Consider the following 19,614-nt stretch of genomic DNA (forward strand, 5'->3'; position numbering starts at 1 on the left):
AGAACGAAAGAACGAAAGAACGAAAGAACGAAAGAACGAAAGAACGAAAGAACGAAAGAACGAAAGAACGAAAGAACGAAAGAACGAAAGAACGAAAGAACGAAAGAACGAAAGAACGAAAGAACGAAAGAACGAAAGAACGAAAGAACGAAAGAACGAAAGAACGAAAGAACGAAAGAACGAAAGAACGAAAGAACGAAAGAACGAAAGAACGAAAGAACGAAAGAACGAAAGAACGAAAGAACGAAAGAACGAAAGAACGAAAGAACGAAAGAACGAAAGAACGAAAGAACGAAAGAACGAAAGAACGAAAGAACGAAAGAACGAAAGAACGAAAGAACGAAAGAACGAAAGAACGAAAGAACGAAAGAACGAAAGAACGAAAGAACGAAAGAACGAAAGAACGAAAGAACGAAAGAACGAAAGAACGAAAGAACGAAAGAACGAAAGAACGAAAGAACGAAAGAACGAAAGAACGAAAGAACGAAAGAACGAAAGAACGAAAGAACGAAAGAACGAAAGAACGAAAGAACGAAAGAACGAAAGAACGAAAGAACGAAAGAACGAAAGAACGAAAGAACGAAAGAACGAAAGAACGAAAGAACGAAAGAACGAAAGAACGAAAGAACGAAAGAACGAAAGAACGAAAGAACGAAAGAACGAAAGAACGAAAGAACGAAAGAACGAAAGAACGAAAGAACGAAAGAACGAAAGAACGAAAGAACGAAAGAACGAAAGAACGAAAGAACGAAAGAACGAAAGAACGAAAGAACGAAAGAACGAAAGAACGAAAGAACGAAAGAACGAAAGAACGAAAGAACGAAAGAACGAAAGAACGAAAGAACGAAAGAACGAAAGAACGAAAGAACGAAAGAACGAAAGAACGAAAGAACGAAAGAACGAAAGAACGAAAGAACGAAAGAACGAAAGAACGAAAGAACGAAAGAACGAAAGAACGAAAGAACGAAAGAACGAAAGAATGAAAGAACGAAAGAACGAAAGAACGAAAGAACGAAAGAACGAAAGAACGAAAGAACGAAAGAACGAAAGAACGAAAGAACGAAAGAACGAAAGAACGAAAGAACGAAAGAACGAAAGAACGAAAGAACGAAAGAACGAAAGAACGAAAGAACGAAAGAACGAAAGAACGAAAGAACGAAAGAACGAAAGAACGAAAGAACGAAAGAACGAAAGAACGAAAGAACGAAAGAACGAAAGAACGAAAGAACGAAAGAACGAAAGAACGAAAGAACGAAAGAACGAAAGAACGAAAGAACGAAAGAACGAAAGAACGAAAGAACGAAAGAACGAAAGAACGAAAGAACGAAAGAACGAAAGAACGAAAGAACGAAAGAACGAAAGAACGAAAGAACGAAAGAACGAAAGAACGAAAGAACGAAAGAACGAAAGAACGAAAGAACGAAAGAACGAAAGAACGAAAGAACGAAAGAACGAAAGAACGAAAGAACGAAAGAACGAAAGAACGAAAGAACGAAAGAACGAAAGAACGAAAGAACGAAAGAACGAAAGAACGAAAGAACGAAAGAACGAAAGAACGAAAGAACGAAAGAACGAAAGAACTAAAGAACGAAAGAACGAAAGAACGAAAGAACGAAAGAACGAAAGAACGAAAGGACGAAAGAACGAAAGAACGAAAGAACGAAAGAGCGAAAGAACGAAAGAACGAAAGAGCAAAGGATAAAAAGCAAAGACCAAAAGTAAAGAACGAAAGAACGAAAGAGCAAAGGATAAAAAGCGAAGACCAAAAGTAAAGAACGAAAGAACAAAGAGTAAAGAACAAAGAACAAAGAAAAGAGAGCAAAAAGCAAAGAGCAAGAGCACAGAGCAAAGAACACAGAGCAAAGAGCAAAGAGCAAAGAGCACAGAGCAAAAAGCAAAGAACAAAGAATGAAAGAACAATGATGTAAGAGAAATTGAAAATGAAAAAAACCATCCAACTCCAAGTCAATAACGTTCCCAATTAAATGAACAACAGAATCCGAATTTGAATATTTTCAAAGCAACAGCTCGGAATCAAACGAAGGATTCTGCTATCATAAGTCGAACGCACTTTCCGTACATCTTTCCACAACAATATCAATGAAAAATCTTTTCCCCCTTCAAATTGGCGCCACTTACGCTCGACAGCTCAAGCGTGACCAATGATCATTAAATTGATAATTGATTTGATTGTTTCCACTTTGCTGGATCCGGATAACTTCCGGAGCAGTCAGTGGCAAATTTGTTCGCATTGCCTGTTCGTACCAATCGATTGCGAGAGGGATTGGTGGCGATGAAACTTTTCGTTTCCCCACTCGCTCGATTATGTCGTAACTTAGCATAGATTACTATCGGAGTCCCTCCGCCCCCCTTCGAATTCAGAGGGACCCGGGTGCCTTGTGCCGACAAGCAATAGTCGTAAATAGGTAATCGTTATGACCGATTAAATTCATGTTACACCGGACCACTCCTCGGCTGATTCGGATGGGTTTGCCCTTTTCGTTTCGATAAGTATTAAATTACATGGTTAAGTTGTGCCATAAATGAGTTCGGCTTTTTTGTTGCGGTTGGTGATATGTTGGAAGTGGATTAACTTTTTGGTTTGTTTCGGCTCGACTATAAAAGGAATATCTTAAAAGTTTTAAGCGATTACAATCAACTTTATTAACAGTTTTATCTTTATTAAATAAGTTTCAATTGCCGTCATGAAAAGCAATTTGATATCGAGAACTTGAAGCCCTCCAATTGATATTGACAAACAGTAACCAATTAACCATCATATTCAGCTTACTTTCGCTCAATTAGGTCACCTGTCACTCACCAGCGATTCATGAGAACGAATAAAAGAAATCCTTTTGAATGTCAATCCCGTCCGAAGCTACTACCGTCAGCAACCGGTTTTGATGAAAGACAAACAAAGAAGCAGGATCCAGTTACATAGTGTGCAGTCGGATATGTTCCACCTGCACCTAACCCGGTTCGTTTCCGGAAACTTTTCCATCCCTTTTACGTGTCGACCGGCTACCAATGCACAAAGAACTCTTTTCCTACAGGCCAACCTGTAATCGTCAATTTTACTTTGGTCGCTATTCGACCGTCCGACTGGGGGTTCTGATGGAAAGGGTGATCCATACCCTTATTGATTTAGCCGAAGGGAATGAAAAACGGGTTAAGATCCTGAATGGAAAATTTAATTACATGGTAATTATCCGCCAGCGTCAACTCAGTGGCTTCAAACTTTAAACGACCTAATTTGATTAAATTTTAATAAAGATTTCACCGGTCAATCGACACGCGATGGTAGGGACCGGGGCTGTACGAGTGTAAATTTGTTCCACGCAATGCTACTTAGTAATGAATGAAACATGCCGAATGGTGAATTCGACGCTTCACGAATCCGACCGGAAGTCGACAGGCCTTATCGTCCAACCGGGTGCTAATCCCAGGACTTCCATCAGGCTTTCTTTTCCTGGCACGCCGGGCTGTAAAACTCCCATTAGCGAATGTTTATGATTTTTGCCTTAAATTTTATCGAGCATAAAATGTTGCTATGAAGAGATTCCTGAGCCGGCTCAGTTGCTATATTTAGTAGTTCGGAGGGGGGGGGGGGGGGGGGAGCGAAAGAAAAATCGCATGCACAAAGGATACTTCTGGTTTACGATTTCTTCCGAGTTATGAATAACGGAATTTGGATTCTTTCGCAGAATGCAAATTGGAGGAGTTTTATGATGGCTATTAGCATGTCGAATTCGGGATGGTTTGTTCGCATTAGGTCTAATTGCTGCAATCAATTATAGGCTAATGAGCGAATGTGAGCAGATTTTGATATAAAGCGGAGACCTACAACAAAGCAGTTAAAAAAATATTCACATTTCATTTTTTACAGAAGACAGAAACGTTCGCCTCGCCCCGGTAGCCTAGGAAAGTAAAAAATCGAATAAAACTTGAGTGGAAAACAAATCAAAACATTGCAAATAGTACTACAAGTATCTTCCATCTTTTCTTAGTCTTAGTCTGTTATCCCTAAATAAATTGGTTTACTTGACTTGATCCTGGATGGGGAGCTGATATAGGGAATTGAAAAAGGAGTGGTTCAATTGTGAGACTGAATCATAGATCAACAAAGCGTGAAGGTTGAGATGTTTTTATTATTCGAAGGAAGAGTAAAGAATTTATTTCTGAATTGGTTTTGAAGACTGTTGGAATTGTGATATTCAGAAGGTTTAAAATAACAAATTCAGTTTGATAGACTGTACTTGAATGAAAAATAAAAGCTACAACAGCGCGTATCACTGTTTGGATATTCGACAAGCAGTCAGTAGGGTAGTCTTCCTTCCACCGGCAATCTAAGAATAATAATCGCATAGTAGCAGAATAAATCAAAATTACCAACCTTATTTCCTTTCAACAGCCCCTGTGAAGTTACATTTTTTCCTATATTTGCGAGATTAAAAAAAAAACATCGTAAGCCGTACTATGCAGTAGATTTAGAATGAGCATTTTGAAACAACATAAAGCCTTAAAAGATACCTTCAACAAAGTTGTTTATAATAGCTTTCCAAAAAAAATACTGTAGACACCTAATCTCTTACTGTTTTTGTCGTGACTTACACCTTACCTTTCAATACACTGGATGAGAAGACGATCATTAGGGGTCTGGGGCGGGCATAGCGTAGTTGGTAAATCGTTTGCTTTGTACGCAACTCGCCTGAGTTCGAATCCCAACCCCGCACATACGGTTAGAGATTTTTCTTAAGAGATTTTTCTAACCCGAAGAGGCGAATGATTTTAAAATTAATACCTCTATAATGTAAATAAAACAAACGATCATTAGGATGTAACCGCCAGGGCCGTCGAGAGCCGCACCGGGCCCCGGGGCTTGAATTACTGACGGGCCCTACTCTAGACGACTTCTTATTTGAATCTTATTTGAATGGGATTAGGTGTAGGTTCTTAATATAATTCACAAACTAACGGACTTATCACCGTAACATAGGGTTATGAGTCTATTTATCTATATATTTAAACGGACTATATGTATCTGAATATTGGTTACTTCGGTTTATTCTTTAAAGTGTCAGGCACTAACTTTCGTGATGTCAATTTCGGGGTAAAAAACGAAAATTTCAACGATTTAATGCTATCTTCAAAATGAAGCATTCAAGGATAAATCTATATCTAAGTTTATAAGTTTATTATACGGTGAAACCGCCAAAAAACAAAGATACCTAAACTCAAGGGGTTTCCAACAAGCCAACATAGTGAGATTTAATCAAAGATTACTTTGATTTTTCTAAATAATTCGGTAATCCTTTAATTACATTGGTAATCAATAATAATTGCTAAAATAATTCACGTAATCCACCATAGGTACAATGTAATCAATTAATCATAAAGTAACCGTAAAATAATTCGAAACTGCGCACCAAAAAAATCTGAATTTTATCGTTGACGTAATTGCAAACATGACACAATTCAACAACTAGTAATTCACGAAATGACGAAACATTACCTTGTTCCGTTTAATTTTACAGGCTACATATACTTTACATGCGCAATGACATAAAATTACACTTCCTACCATTCAGAACAAACGCTGTATGTGGAGTAATTTTACATGATTTACGAAATTAAACGTCATGTAAAATTAAAATCAAACGTAAAACTAAGTCATTTTTGATGCTCGTATATGTCATGGTCAGGAGACGTAAATTTACACTATTTTTTCTAGGTGTGTGCAAGACCAATTTTATTTCGATTTTCACCTATTAACTCTCATTTTTTAAATATTTTTTCAGTTATTCCACATATGAATTTCACAAGATATTTTACTAGTGGTTTGATAACACTCTCATATACTTAAATTTCAGTCAAAACCTGTATTTCAGAATATATCAAAATGATTGGGCCACAAACTCGAGTAATAACTAACGAGGTATAACGATCCTCATTGCCGGCTACAAGGTACTCTTGGGTTCTGTAAAGTAAACTACGCCCGTTAGCGATATCCTTTATCGGCGAATACCAAAACGGGTGTTTAAACATTTTAGTTTTTTAAATATCATCGACAAAAAGGGATTAATGATAAACTGGATCATATAATAATGTGAATAAGAAGCAGGATTTGCCTACTTTCAAAAAAAGATTTTGTATTAAATGTTACTGGATCAGTCTGACATGCATTCCCCGTTGTGTTTTTCGATTTAGAATATTTTTAGATTTTGGCATTTGTCACACAATCGTCATCCCAAAAATGGCTTAGGTTTTACCCTCTATTAGATATATTTTCACTCTTGGTAAGCACGTTACGAAATAATATCTTTGATATTTTTTATTCAGTTTAAATTCGTTAAGTTCAGTTTAGCTAACTTCCCCTCCACAAAATGTTACATGCATTTGACAAACCATTTATTCTCATTTTTACAGACGACTTTTCGGCCTTTTTTATCTATTGACCTATTCCACTTAAATTTTAGGAAGAAAATAATCCGTGAATTTCGATTCTTCCTAGACTTATTCTAATTTAGGAGGAAAACGTTTGCATGCCTGATGCTGCTTTTAATAACTCGTCGTCGAAGAAATCCGCAACAATTCCGTGGTGTTTGGAAACCACAAAATACAGAAGTCTAAATGTCGCGTTAGGGGACGACATTGCAAAATATTGAATCTTCTAGATACTCTTGCGTTCATCATGAATCCTGCTTTATTTCAAAATGCAGTATATTACATCGTTGCAGATATGTATGAGATTAGATTTTCAAGGTATCATATATTTTTTCAAGATAAGTTCAACTCTTGACAATGATTTGGGAACAAGGCAACAATGAACACAAACGGCAGCACATTAACTGTTGCCTTCTGAAGCAAATGAAGTATTTATTTGGGTTCTTTCGTAGTGATTCATTTTTATATTTAGATTGTTTATTTTAACTGCCACGTCTATGTTAGCTTGACGGTGCCAACATTTTATTGCTTTACAATTTAATGTTTTTAAATCTAAGGTACTACAGCTTCAATATTTTTTTTAAACCTGAGATTATTTTTTATTTTAATTCAATGGCCATTCCAAAACTAGGAATATTGATAATATACAAAAGTTTTTAATTGAATTTCCTTAGGTCTAAGATATTGACTGAACTTCATTTACAATAAGGAAGGCAATTCGGAGCATTTTTGAAGACTTTGAAAACATTTTATTTTCTTTTGAAATACCTTGACAACGGAGTCATTCACAAAAGCGACATTCACAAAGGGAGTGGTAGAGTTCATATTAGAGACAGAGAAGAGATAGCGGACATCGATGGCAGGGAGAGGATGAACGCAAACTCGCACCGTTATTAGCATTTGCTTTTCGATAGTGCAACATTAGATTTTCTAAGAAACTCGTAGTAGAGATCAAACAATGTTAGAAAAAAAAAGTAATACTAAATTTTGGATATTTATCTCCAGCATACCCAGTACCCAAAAGAAATCGTTTAGTTAGGATCTGGCACGACAATACTCATCTCATGACCAGACAACACATTCAATGTCGTGATATCCCGTCGTGACAAGCTCCAAACCCCGTTCTAATGCGCTCTCTCTAGCTAAGGTGAATCTAGAGTTTGCGCCTTCTCAGCCTGGAATGGAGTAGTTGGAAGGGACACAAACTAAGGTAATCTGGAATGGTTTTTCAGATAAAACAACGATCCCAAGGATATACTAAATTGCGGCTAATTCTAAGATATAAACGGTAGAGCAGTAAAATTTTGAATGAATATGCCGTCGAGCTTGGACACATTAGAGCACCTTACCATATTCTTGTTAATGTACGAAAAAATGGATCCGTGCAAAAAATTACAAAACATTAATCGTCATTATTTACAAACAAATTGTACAAAAGGGGGCTATGATATGAATCCTGAAGAAGACCCACTTGCCAAATTGTGATGTTTGTGAATCGTCATGCGAAAAATAGCAAGTTGTTTAATATCGGTGAAAGACCATGCTGACAGAGCCGTAGCGTGGTTATCTTGCGCCCTTGGCAGAGTCTCAGTTTTGCGCCCCTTTCAGTTCGACTTTCGAGTAATAATTTAGTGTGCACTTGGAAATTGCACACATATCCGGACTTATTTAGTGACTTATCTACACTTAGTCAATGAAACAAATAAAATTTTCAGTGCTCTCCCAAGACTAGCGTCCTTGGTGGGAAATTGTTCAACGTTGTGGCAATCTAACCGGGTAGACATCAATATAGAGCACCAAGAGAACTTTGCAGGTTTTATTTGCAATATCATTCGTAGTCAAGTGGTTGAATGCGATTGACGAGGCGTTTTTTTAGGAGACTTCGTAAAATCAGTTATCGTTAGATGTTTAAAGGTAACGGACGAATTTTTTCGGGAGACTATACGTGCGGATCGGTCAACTGAGCAAGCGATTTAGGAATACAATTCGCCTCTATCATACAACAATCCGAAAAATTTATTTGAATATTTGTTCCTTCACCAACCGTTTCATTTATTTCCAATGTCTGGAAACCTCTAACAACGCCGAAAAACTCGATATCTAAAAGATTCGATCGCAAATCGTTCGTGTTTGACTATCGTTCATTTTATGTAAATTATCGCACAAAACTTGAACTGTTCATGTGTGGAATCAGTTGACGGTGGGTGTTTGATGGCAACGGGCGGGGCATTTATTCAGGATACTGTATATCAAGACCAGTATACTGAGAAGACAATTTTTAGGAGCTGTGAACTGGTTAGTCAATTGACGAGTACGGTGCATATTATTAGATTGGAATTAACACGAATTAGCATCCAGCCATACATCGAGAAACGATAGGTGATCACACATTTGCTTTATTATCCCCTGACTCGTTTTTAAATTTCTAGTATCTCCCGTAATTTCTGTCCCACCGTTCCTATTCTTCAAGTTTTCACTTTTCGCTGGGATCTAGGCCCGCGTATAAATGAATTCTCCTAAAAAAGACAGTGGGATAAATGGATGTCGAACAAGATTCACCATCGAAGAGAGTCCGATTCTGGTTTAAAAAATCATACGTATTAAACTAGGTCGTGCCATGTCTGATCTTCTTTCGGATCAAAGATAAGTACTCCAAAGCTTTCGAAAAAAATTCAGCCGCTACAGAATGTTTTACCACATAAATTCAGAATAGTGATCTCCTATCTAAAGCAAGCAACTGACATTACAAACGACAAGTTTTATCTGAAGGACTACCGTGTCCACATGTCTGTTCATATAGTTGAGATCGACGGTGGGGTTACTGAATCGATCTAATCTTGCATGGGGTGAATAGGGTTGGCTTTTTCAAGGACCCCTTTCTCCAGTGAGTGAGATTTTGAATCACAGGATGGGATGAAATTGTATGCCCCTCCAAACTCGTATCACGTCTGCGATTGTGTTGTCTAAGCAAATGTTCTTCGACAAGGTTCGTCTGCGTGTTCATACCGCGCGTCATGTTTTGCATTAAATGCAAGAAAACGATCCCCTTGTGGGGACATCTGTGACTGTTTCTGCTGTTCTGTACATCAGGAACAACAAAAATCCCAAACATTTCAATCAGAGTTGCATTTTAGTGCAGGATTGGTTGGGTCTAGGATAGTTGCCGAGAACGTTATGATTTTGGGTAACTTCTAGCGGCACTGAGGAGACTTCAATTTTCACGGTACGGGATGGAGTCAAATCTTCACGATGATAAAAGATCTTTTCTACAGCATTAAGGAGATAAATCATAAATTATTCCTCGGTCTTTTCATTTCGAGCAATAATTTATGATTTATCTTCACTTATTTTATAACACAGATCAAGATTTCAGTGCCCCTCTAAGGTTGGCGCCCTTGACGCGGGCCAACCGCACGCTACGGGCCTGCATGCTGATGCAGCCCCTCGATATCCAAAAAGACTGATGTGTTTTTCTCTTTGTGAGCATAGGTCATTTGAATTTCCCTTGCAATCAACACAAGAAAATCATTTAATTATTAGTTGTTGAAGATTGTGTATAAGAAATGATCAATAAACAAGCAAACAACAGTTTCTTATTTATCCGAATTGTCGTTTTGATTTTTTGTCAGTTCACATACGTTGTGGCTTTTAAACTAAAAATGATGCAGCAGAACTAGAATGGTTAAATGGATTATCTAATAAAATAGCGATGAGCAGATTCCACTAAAAATAATCGAATAATCTGAAGTAATTCCAACAGGCATTCACTTTGATTCCAAGTAATCTAGAGTAATTGAGGAATTTTACAGTAATCGTGTAATCAATTATTAATCGGACTTTCCAAAGAATAATCTTTAAAACCATGAAATAATCTAGGTAATTTTTTTCGTGAGTGACATGTAATCAACGCTGTTGGAAACCCCTTGCCTAAACTCATCGTGCAAGAATAAACGTTCTTTAAAAATGCACACAAGACACATATTACTGTTTTTGTCGTTCGCTTTACCCTGGCTCGAGCCTACGCAGAAAATAGACTGTTGGAAAGAAACAGACTGTATAGCGAACCTTGTTAGGTCAGTTCGCTTTAAATCTTGGTGAAGCCCAAGTCTTGTTTAGTGAATCAAAAATTATGCGAATTCAAGTTGAAGTTTGAACTTCTCTAATAAGACCATAAACTGACCAGCTTCCTATTTGCTACATAGCTGCACATCTTAGTTTAATCTGAAACTTTTTCTTCGTTTATTAAATGGTTTATACAGATTCATTCTTAATTATATCTACCAGGGACATTAGGGCATTGCAAAAAAAAACTTTTTTTTGAATTCTCAAAGGCCCCCCCTCTCATATTATGACAAATGTCAAAGTAAGCTCAGATGCCAAATTTCACATCATTTGGACAATTTTAGACCCCCGCCCACTTCGCTTGAAATTTTTTGAAATTGGTGCTATGGGAAAATATGGAGGAAAAATACATTAAATGCTACAACTTTTGAAGTAGCAATCAGAAAATTAAAATTTATACCTCTTTTGGAAGTAAATAATCTTAGTATTTGAATGGAGATATATTTGTTTCTAGAAAAATACGAGAAAGTGGGGTACTGGGTCACTTTGACCCCAAAATCCCCTATTTTTAATGATTTTTCTGCTCCGTGATGAAAATTATATATATTTTGTAGTTTTTCTAATGTGAAAAAATCTCAGAAATCTAACGGAACTCTTTTGACCTTAGTCCGAATACGAGAAGTTGGGGTTAAATGGCCTTTTGACATTAATTTTAACCTTCATCATTTTCTCGTGAATATATCTCTATTATTTTTCACTCAATTTTCATAAACTATACCTTGTTGAACGTGGAAAATCCTTAGGATTATTACAAAAATAGATTCGTTACCGGTAAAATTCAGGATCATCAAATTATCTGACATATAGTGTCGATTTCACTTTTTTATCATAAAATCGCACATATTAACTCCATTTAACAACAAAATTCTTATTTAATTTACTACTTTTAGTGTAAAATATGCTTAGGAATCACATGAGAAAAGTTCCATTCCTGGAAAAATAGGGGAAGTTGAGGTATTATAACAAATAATGAAAAAAATGAGATTTGTAGAGTAAATATCAAAAAGTTTGATGTTTCTGAATTTTACCTTTAACGTTTTTATTTTTGTTTTATTCCTCAGAATTTTACACGTTCAATAAGTTACATTTTATGAAAATTGATTGAAGAATAATAGAGATATATGCATGAGAAAATGATAAAATTTAATATGACTGACAAAAAGCCCTATAACCCCCCTGAGATTTTTTCACATTAGAAAAACTACAAAATATGTATGATTTGCATCACGGAGCAGAAAAATCATTAAAAATAGGGGATTTTGGGGTCAAAGTGACCCAGTACCCCACTTTCTCGTATTTTTCTAGAAACAAATATATCTCCATTCAAATACTAAGATTATTTCCTTCCAAAAGAGGTATAAATTTTAATTTTCTGATTGCTACTTCAAAAGTTGTAGCATTTAATGTATTTTTCCTCCATATTTTCCCATAGCACCAATTTCAAAAAATTTCAAGCGAAGTGGGCGGGGGTCTAAAATTGTCCAAATGATGTGAAATTTGGCATCTGAGCTTACTTTGACATTTGTCACAATATGAGAGGGGGGGGGGCCTTTGAGAATTCAAAAAAAAGTTTTTTTTGCAATGCCCTAAGGGACATCACCAAGCTCAATCGCAATGTATAAACATTTACCGTTAAGTTGCTTAAAGTTTAATTTTAAGTAGGTTTCTTCGTCCAAATACACTCATTAGAATTCGTCGTAACACAATCGTAACGAAGCCTTGGACACTTTTTGACCACTAAATTCTTCTTCAAGTGCCGGTTTCGATGTTTACTGGCACTGTAGTTGGTGTCGTGCATTTTGGCCATATCATCGATGGATTGGATGTAACGCACCTTCCTCCTCTGTTCTCGGTATCTAGTCCAGAGTTCTTGAACATCCGTGGACGCAATTCTACGCTTAGGTTCTCCTACTACGTTCTATTGATTTCGGTGAATTCAGTATTTTGGCTCAGAACTTGGAGCAGGACCATTCACAATTAGTGTATACTGCATGAATCTTTATGAATATTGCACCTGTTATTATTCGTACATCCAAAACAAACCCGGAAAGAATCACTTGCATTACTGTAACGATCGTTAGCTTAAATTGCAAGCGATCTGGTAATGTGAAAAAATTGCAAGAAGCTTCCCTGCATACAATGCAAGAACAGCAAAAACGAATTTTGCCTATGTATTAGCGATATATGTGTATTGGTGACCAACACGCGTTAGGCAAAAAAGACTGCTGGCATTGAAAAGCTGACCACATAGGCAGATTAATAACCAATACTTTATCCATCCAACCATGCTATCAGATAATTATTACTGGATAAAAGTCATATATAAACACTTGGACAATTTCACGATTAATGAAAAAGCAGCGGACACACCAACATTTGAACTCATGCTCATGCGCCTCGCACCATTGAATATTAGCGCTGTTCTGTTCTTGCACATGAGAACAGAGCGGTAAAACTCATACTATCAGCACATCCGCAATTCGAATCTGTCTCGTGTGTAATAAATGAGCCACAATATTGCGTTTAATGGTGTTGGTGAGGAGTGAATAAAAGCCGACAGTAAATAAAAACTTGGCGTGCGTTGATATAAAACAAGCATAGGCTTGTGAATGTGGTGGCAGTCCTTTGATAGTTGTGTTGAAGAAACGTATTTAGGAATAGCAAGAGATGAAGTGTTTTTATATGCTTGCAAAAATTGCAAGTGGCTTTAACTGCAAAATTTCAAGCGATGCTAACATTATTTGCAAGTGATTGTAGCTTGCAATTATTACAAGAGACTTTTATTTCGGGTGTAAAGATTAAACAATTTGCTGCCAAAAGATTTCAGATCACAGACACACTTTTAATCTTGGTTTCTCGCAACAGTTAATAGCGAAAAAATGTTATGAAAAATACTTATTTATGTTCATTTTACAGTTTACGATAATAAGAGTTTCATAGATTTATCTTTCATTCTTTCAACCTAACAATGTCAGTCCTTTTGAAGTAGTGAGTGGAAAGTTTTTGCTATACTTGCAAATTATGTCGTTTTTCGAGAAGCTCAGATACAGAACATGCCAAATTGTTTCAATGGATATTTTGGTTGACCAATCTAGTTTTGCATGTTATTTCAATATAATAGTTTTGTTGATTAAACGTAATTTATTTATTTCTGATATTCCAACATTTTCTACTATATAGTAACAAAATATATTTTGTTGCTATGTTTGTAAAGAATCAATCTGGTTTAATTGTGCATACCGCAAAATTCTTTTTGGGGAAGAGGAATTAAAACCTTCAATTTATTCATCGAAAGATATTTTTTAAAAATATTCACAATAATAGTTCAAATTTCGGGAATTTTTTCAATACACCTCTATCAACACATTTTTCAATGGGGATAATTAATATAAGAATATTGCAATTAATGTTTGTCTCGCATGATTCTTTTTAAATTTTTAACACTCTTCATCCAGTTTTATTTAGAGGAAAAATTGCGGGCCCCCAAGATAGATCTGGGCCCCAGGGTAGTTTCCCTGCCTGACCCCCCCTCTCGTCGGGCCTGGTAACCGCCTTCGTGGACTGACTGCTTAATTTATTTGGCGCGGCTCCGTGCTAGTGATCAGGGGCAATTTGAAAAACTATCTCCTACCGTAGAATTTCCAAGAAAAATTACCCTTTCAGAAGTGCTATCAAATCAACGGCCCTAACTGGTTTTAAAATTTTTAAAAATAAGTAGGTAGTTTATTATTATTATTATTACTTACAATAGGGTATTGTCACGGAACTTGGATGTTAGGGCGGCGATCTTTCCCGATCAAGTAAAGCTAGTGAGGGTATATGTCCTCCCTAAGCTAGTCGAGATACTGCGCGCCCTTAGTTTGATCCACTATTGCAGCCTGCCAACAGACGTAATCAGGTCGATTCCGTCACCGACACTCATCCGTCTACGACAGAACTTGAAGGACACGACAACAACCTTTTTCGGTCAGATAATAACGCTCCAGACCAACTGAAAGGTCATGTAATTCCTGTATCCGTTTTCTCAGGTAAATACAATGAATGTTGAAAATTCAGGAAGTTTCTTTGCCGACGCCTGGCAAAAGTTAGAGGCGCGTTTCTGCAAACGCAGAATAGGCTTCGAAGGCTATTTCACAAAACTACTGCGAGTGAAGAACATGACAAATCCCAGTGCAAGGGAATATTGGCACTAATTGATGCGGTGGACACCACAGTCCATGCCGCTCATCAAATCAACGGAGGGCGCAACCACGTATTGGATTGCATCGCAAACGGATTAATTATCGCAACCGTCAAAGGTAAGGTAGACGCTTCAACTTTATCCAAGCTCGAAGAGAGCTTGAATCTTCAAAAAATATACACATGGATAGATTTCAAGGCCGAGTTGAAGAAGCGGGCCAACCAACTCGCCTGCCAGATTTTCGAAGATTCATCGCAGAAGCCCCGCCCTCAAAAGATTGCAGCAGTCATCACTGCTAACCCAAAGAAGGATTCATCCACAAAGGCTCCAAACCAAAAGGAACAGCATAATTGCTTCTCTTGTGGCGACAAAGGGCACAGCATTTTCTACTGTGTCCCTTTCAACAAGTTGTCCATCAAACAACGTTGGGAGGCTGCTGCGACTGTCTTTCGTGGGGATACCCTGCACAAAAGTGTTCCTCCAGCGTCAATTGCAAAGAATGTGGTGCACACTCTACTACACCTAGAGAGCACAGAGAAAGCTCTAGATCAAAAGCAGAGTATTACCGACGGATCGATAACTCAGGCCACGACTTCAACCAGCACTTCGAATTGACTACATAACAATTACGTTTTCCTGGCTACCGCTACCATAAAAGTGAGGGGAGCTAACGCATGGTACCAAATTAAGTGCCTGCTAGATTCCGGTAGTCAGGTCGAAACCATAACCGAGGATGCTGCCCTAATCCACAACTTACCGTATGAAGAGACATTATTGACCATAAATGGAATAATAGAAGTCCCAGCAGGTATTGAATTAGCAGACCCTGGATTTTATCGGAAGCAACCAGTGGAAATTTTACTCGGATCCCGAGTCTTCATTCAAATTATGGCTAGTTGGCGGATTAGCCTCTTTGCAAGCTCCTCGGCAGGGTACCGTGGCGATTGTTACCGCCAACCCGAATACAACAAAGATGCCAAACGTCGAATCGATACCAGATGCCAATGACAACGGTGAGAACCTACAAGTTCTATTCAGGAAATTTTGGACGCTGGAAGAGGTGACTTCTGTGGAAGCGAAGCCCTGCCACAGCGTGAATATTTGCGAAGACCATTTTTGAAAAAAATACAACCATAGGGCCAAATGGAAAATTTGTAGTACGCTTACCCCTAAAGCGCGAGGCTCAGTTATCAGGCCATTCTTTCGAACAGGCAAAAAAGCGACGCCTATCACCCAGAAATTTACGAGCAATATCGAGCATTTCTTGCGGAATATCTATCGATGAACCACATGGAAGCTGTCCACCCTAGAGACACTTCCCGAATCGGGTACTACATACCAGATTCCTGTGTGATTAAGCCAGATTCCACCTCAAGTTTTTGATGCTAGCGCAAAAACGTCAACACAATTATCACTTAATGATATCCAACACAGTGGCCCCGTGATTCAGCGTGAATTATTTGATCTGCTGTTGGATTTCCGATGCCACGACAAGGTAGTCACCGCTGACATAGCAAAGATGTATCGTCAGGTGAACATTCACGAGGAGGACTCGTGGTTGCAATGCATCCTTTGGCGGGAATCGCCGTCTGAGGAAATTCAAGCATACCGGTTGAAAACGGTAACATACGGGGAAGCGGCATCATCATTCCTAGCATGCCGAGCACTTCACGAGGTCGGACAGGAAATTCGACCTGAACAGCCTGAAATTGCAGACACCATTCAGCACGTGGACAATCTTATGATGGGGGGAGATTCTACAATCGACTTACTGGAAAAACGAAAAGCTGTAGAATCAGCCTTGATGAAGCGAGGTTTTCCCCTGCGAAAGTGGACATCCAATGATGTCAACAGTCTCGCCGATGTGTCGAACGAGGATCTAGAGAAGGAAATACGAATCGGAGATTATGACATCATACAAACCCTGGGCGTTGCTTGGTCGCCAAAGGACGACACATTCCGCTGCATCGCGGATAATCAGATAATCATCACCGCTAAAATTCTTCTCCAAGAACTTTGGAAAGTTAAATTAAAATGGGACGACAATCGCTACATGAATGCCTGCAGTTTAAGAAAACGCTGCCAAAATTGTCTGACTTGGAGCTTCCACGCCAAGTAATTCCTAGTAATCCAGTGCACTTGGAACTGCACGGGTTTTCCGATGCATCCAAACTGGCCTATGGGTGTGCGATCTATGCTTACGCCCGGGATGAGCAAGGAAAAGAATCCATGAATTTATTGTGTGCAAAATCGCGCGTGGCTCCACTGAAGGACGTCACACTTCCACGAAAAAAAACTCTTAGGCGCGAAACTGCTAGCAGAGCTGACGACCCGAATCAGCAAAATTGTACCATCTCGTGCCACAAACTCTTGCTTTTGGTGCGACTCACAAATCGTATTAGCTTGGATCCACTCGAACACTCCCCGCCACGAAGTATATGTGCGAAACAGGATCAACGTGACCCAGTCCCTAATTCCAGAGATTGGCACTACATTCCTACAGATCAGAATCCCGCGGATATAGTCTCCAGAGGCATCTCTGTGAGAAAATTACTGAACATGAAAAGAGAAATATGGTTGCATGCCACCCCATACGTTTTGCAAAATCGCCAACCCGCCGAGCCACACGTAGCTTTGCCAATGACTACTGTTAGTTCTTCTGCCAACGACAACATCACCATCGAAGCCGAGGACCTAATAGCAAGGTATCCTCATCACAATTCATTTCGACGAACGCGAAAGCACTTTGCCTTCCTTCAGCGGACCATGAATAATTTCATGGCAAAATCTGCGATTATCCTTTGCACATACCGAAGTCGATCTATGCGACCCGTGCCAGGTTTTACCAAGCCCACGGTCTAAGACGAGGATGACGGTATACGTATGCATATTCATATGCTTTTCTACAAAAACAGTGCATCTAGAAGTGGCGGAAAACCAATCCGCTGATGCGTTCATTTCAGTATTAATGAGATTTACTTCGCTGCGCGGCAGGCCAGGGGTAATCTACTCCGATAACGGAAGAAACTTCGTCGGAGCGAGCAGAGAGCTCACCGAACTCCGGAAAATTTACAACGATGAGAATTTCCAGAACAAATTGGTTGAAATTGCAGCGGGCAAGGGAATAAACTTCTCCTTCATTCCACCTAGGAGCCCCAACTTTGGAGGGTTCTGGAAGGGTAATATCAAAGTCAAGAAGCGCTTGTTTGCCGCAGCAGCCCGTGGAGCCTGTTTCAACATTTTGGAGTTGAAGACTGTGCTCTACCAGGTTGCGGCGATAATGAACTCTCGTCCTTTAACCGCGGTCTGGTCGGACCCCAGCGTGCCACAGCCGCTAACCCCTGGTCACTTTCTCATCGGGAGACCCATGACGGCTCTACCCATCCCAATCAAACTGATCGAAAACGGTAACCTTTCAATACGCTGGAAGTGCATTCAGTGTCAAACCCTGCAATTTTGGAACAAGTGGCAAGATGAATACTTGCAACACCTGCGCTGCGTAGCTAAGTGGACCAAACGACAGCCTAATTTGGAAATTGGATAAATTGTCGTCATAGGAGATGACAACAACCCCGTAGCAAAGTGGCCTATGGGAATAGTCACTAGTACCCATCCGGGTGCAGATGGAATCGTACGAGTCGCCACGGTTCGCGTGGGACCCAACGTGTACAAGCGCAATGTTCGGCTATTGGCTCCACTACCACTCGAATTACCAGAAACCGACATCAGCATCGAACGAAGGCCAGTCAACCGAATATCAGAACACAAAGAAGACCCTCCACCTCAAGCCATTCGGGACGGTCGCCTAAGCCTTCGCCCCAAAGGGGAAGAAAATGGAAGTAGCCAAATGCAAACCCATCGGTTGCTACATGATACGAAGAGAAGTCAGTAATCCCAACTTCGCTATAATCGAACCCAACGACGGAATGCTGGACAAGAAGTCCCAGCTCAGCGGAAAATGTGCCCTCACGAGCATTGTCAGCGAGCAGGCACCACCTAGCAACGATTCGAGCGCATTGTCGGTGAGAAATGCGCACTCAACAATTTGAACTTGACCCTAGAGTCTACTTCGATCGTACCGCAACAATGCGGTGCCATTCATAGCAACATCAACCAACAACAATGTGGCCATTCGAAGCGAGCTCCGATATCACTGTGGAGAACGAGATATCCATACACGAAGCAGCAGGATACACCATAGACGACCTGTTGTTGCTGGCAGTGATTATTGCCATCATCATTTGGAGATGGAGGCGAAACGCCAGAAGAATCCAGGAACCGGAGGACGCGACGAGGCGAGTTCGCCTAAATCAAAACATTGTGTAGCGGTCTAAACGGTGAGCGGCGTCATCCGACGCCCGCTTAGTCAGCGATCCTGGTGCACCAGGCACCAAGAAGGACTAGCCATGAAGCGGTACTAGCCGCACCAACCATAAACACAATAACTCTGAAAGATTATTTGAATAAAATAAAGATCAGTTCTTGTTCTGTTGTCAATGGGAGAAGTCGATTTATATCACGTTCGGTTAGTGGAATAGGGTGCAGGCCTATTCCTCAGAAGCTAGTTGATACCCCACCCCAATTACAGGCGTTTGCTTCCACCACCACTAGATCTATCACTATTCAACAGTCAGGAGGAAACCAGCAGGGACATCTTAAAATCTCCTATCAGAACGTGAGAGGGCTACGCACAAAAAATGATGAGCTGTTCGTCGCAGCTTCGGATGTTGATCATGATGTTATTGTTCTGACCGAAACGTGGCTGAATGATCAAATCAACTCGCTCCAATTATTTGGCTCAAAGTACTCGGTATATCGTAATGATCGCGATCCTAATAGTGCATGGAAGAAACGTGGTGGTGGTGTGC

General features: G+C 39.3%; 1 protein-coding gene across 1 annotated transcript; it reads left to right on the forward strand.

Moving 5' to 3' along the window:
* Window positions 1–17,714: 17,714 nt before the first annotated feature.
* Window positions 17,715–18,290, forward strand: LOC131679383 (uncharacterized). Its single transcript, XM_058960094.1, has one exon. It carries the CDS (start codon window positions 17,715–17,717, stop codon window positions 18,288–18,290), a length of 576 nt encoding a protein of 191 aa, XP_058816077.1.
* Window positions 18,291–19,614: the final 1,324 nt, after the last annotated feature.

Source organism: Topomyia yanbarensis, chromosome 2, assembly GCF_030247195.1.
Source record: "Topomyia yanbarensis strain Yona2022 chromosome 2, ASM3024719v1, whole genome shotgun sequence".
Taxonomy (NCBI): domain Eukaryota; kingdom Metazoa; phylum Arthropoda; class Insecta; order Diptera; family Culicidae; genus Topomyia; species Topomyia yanbarensis.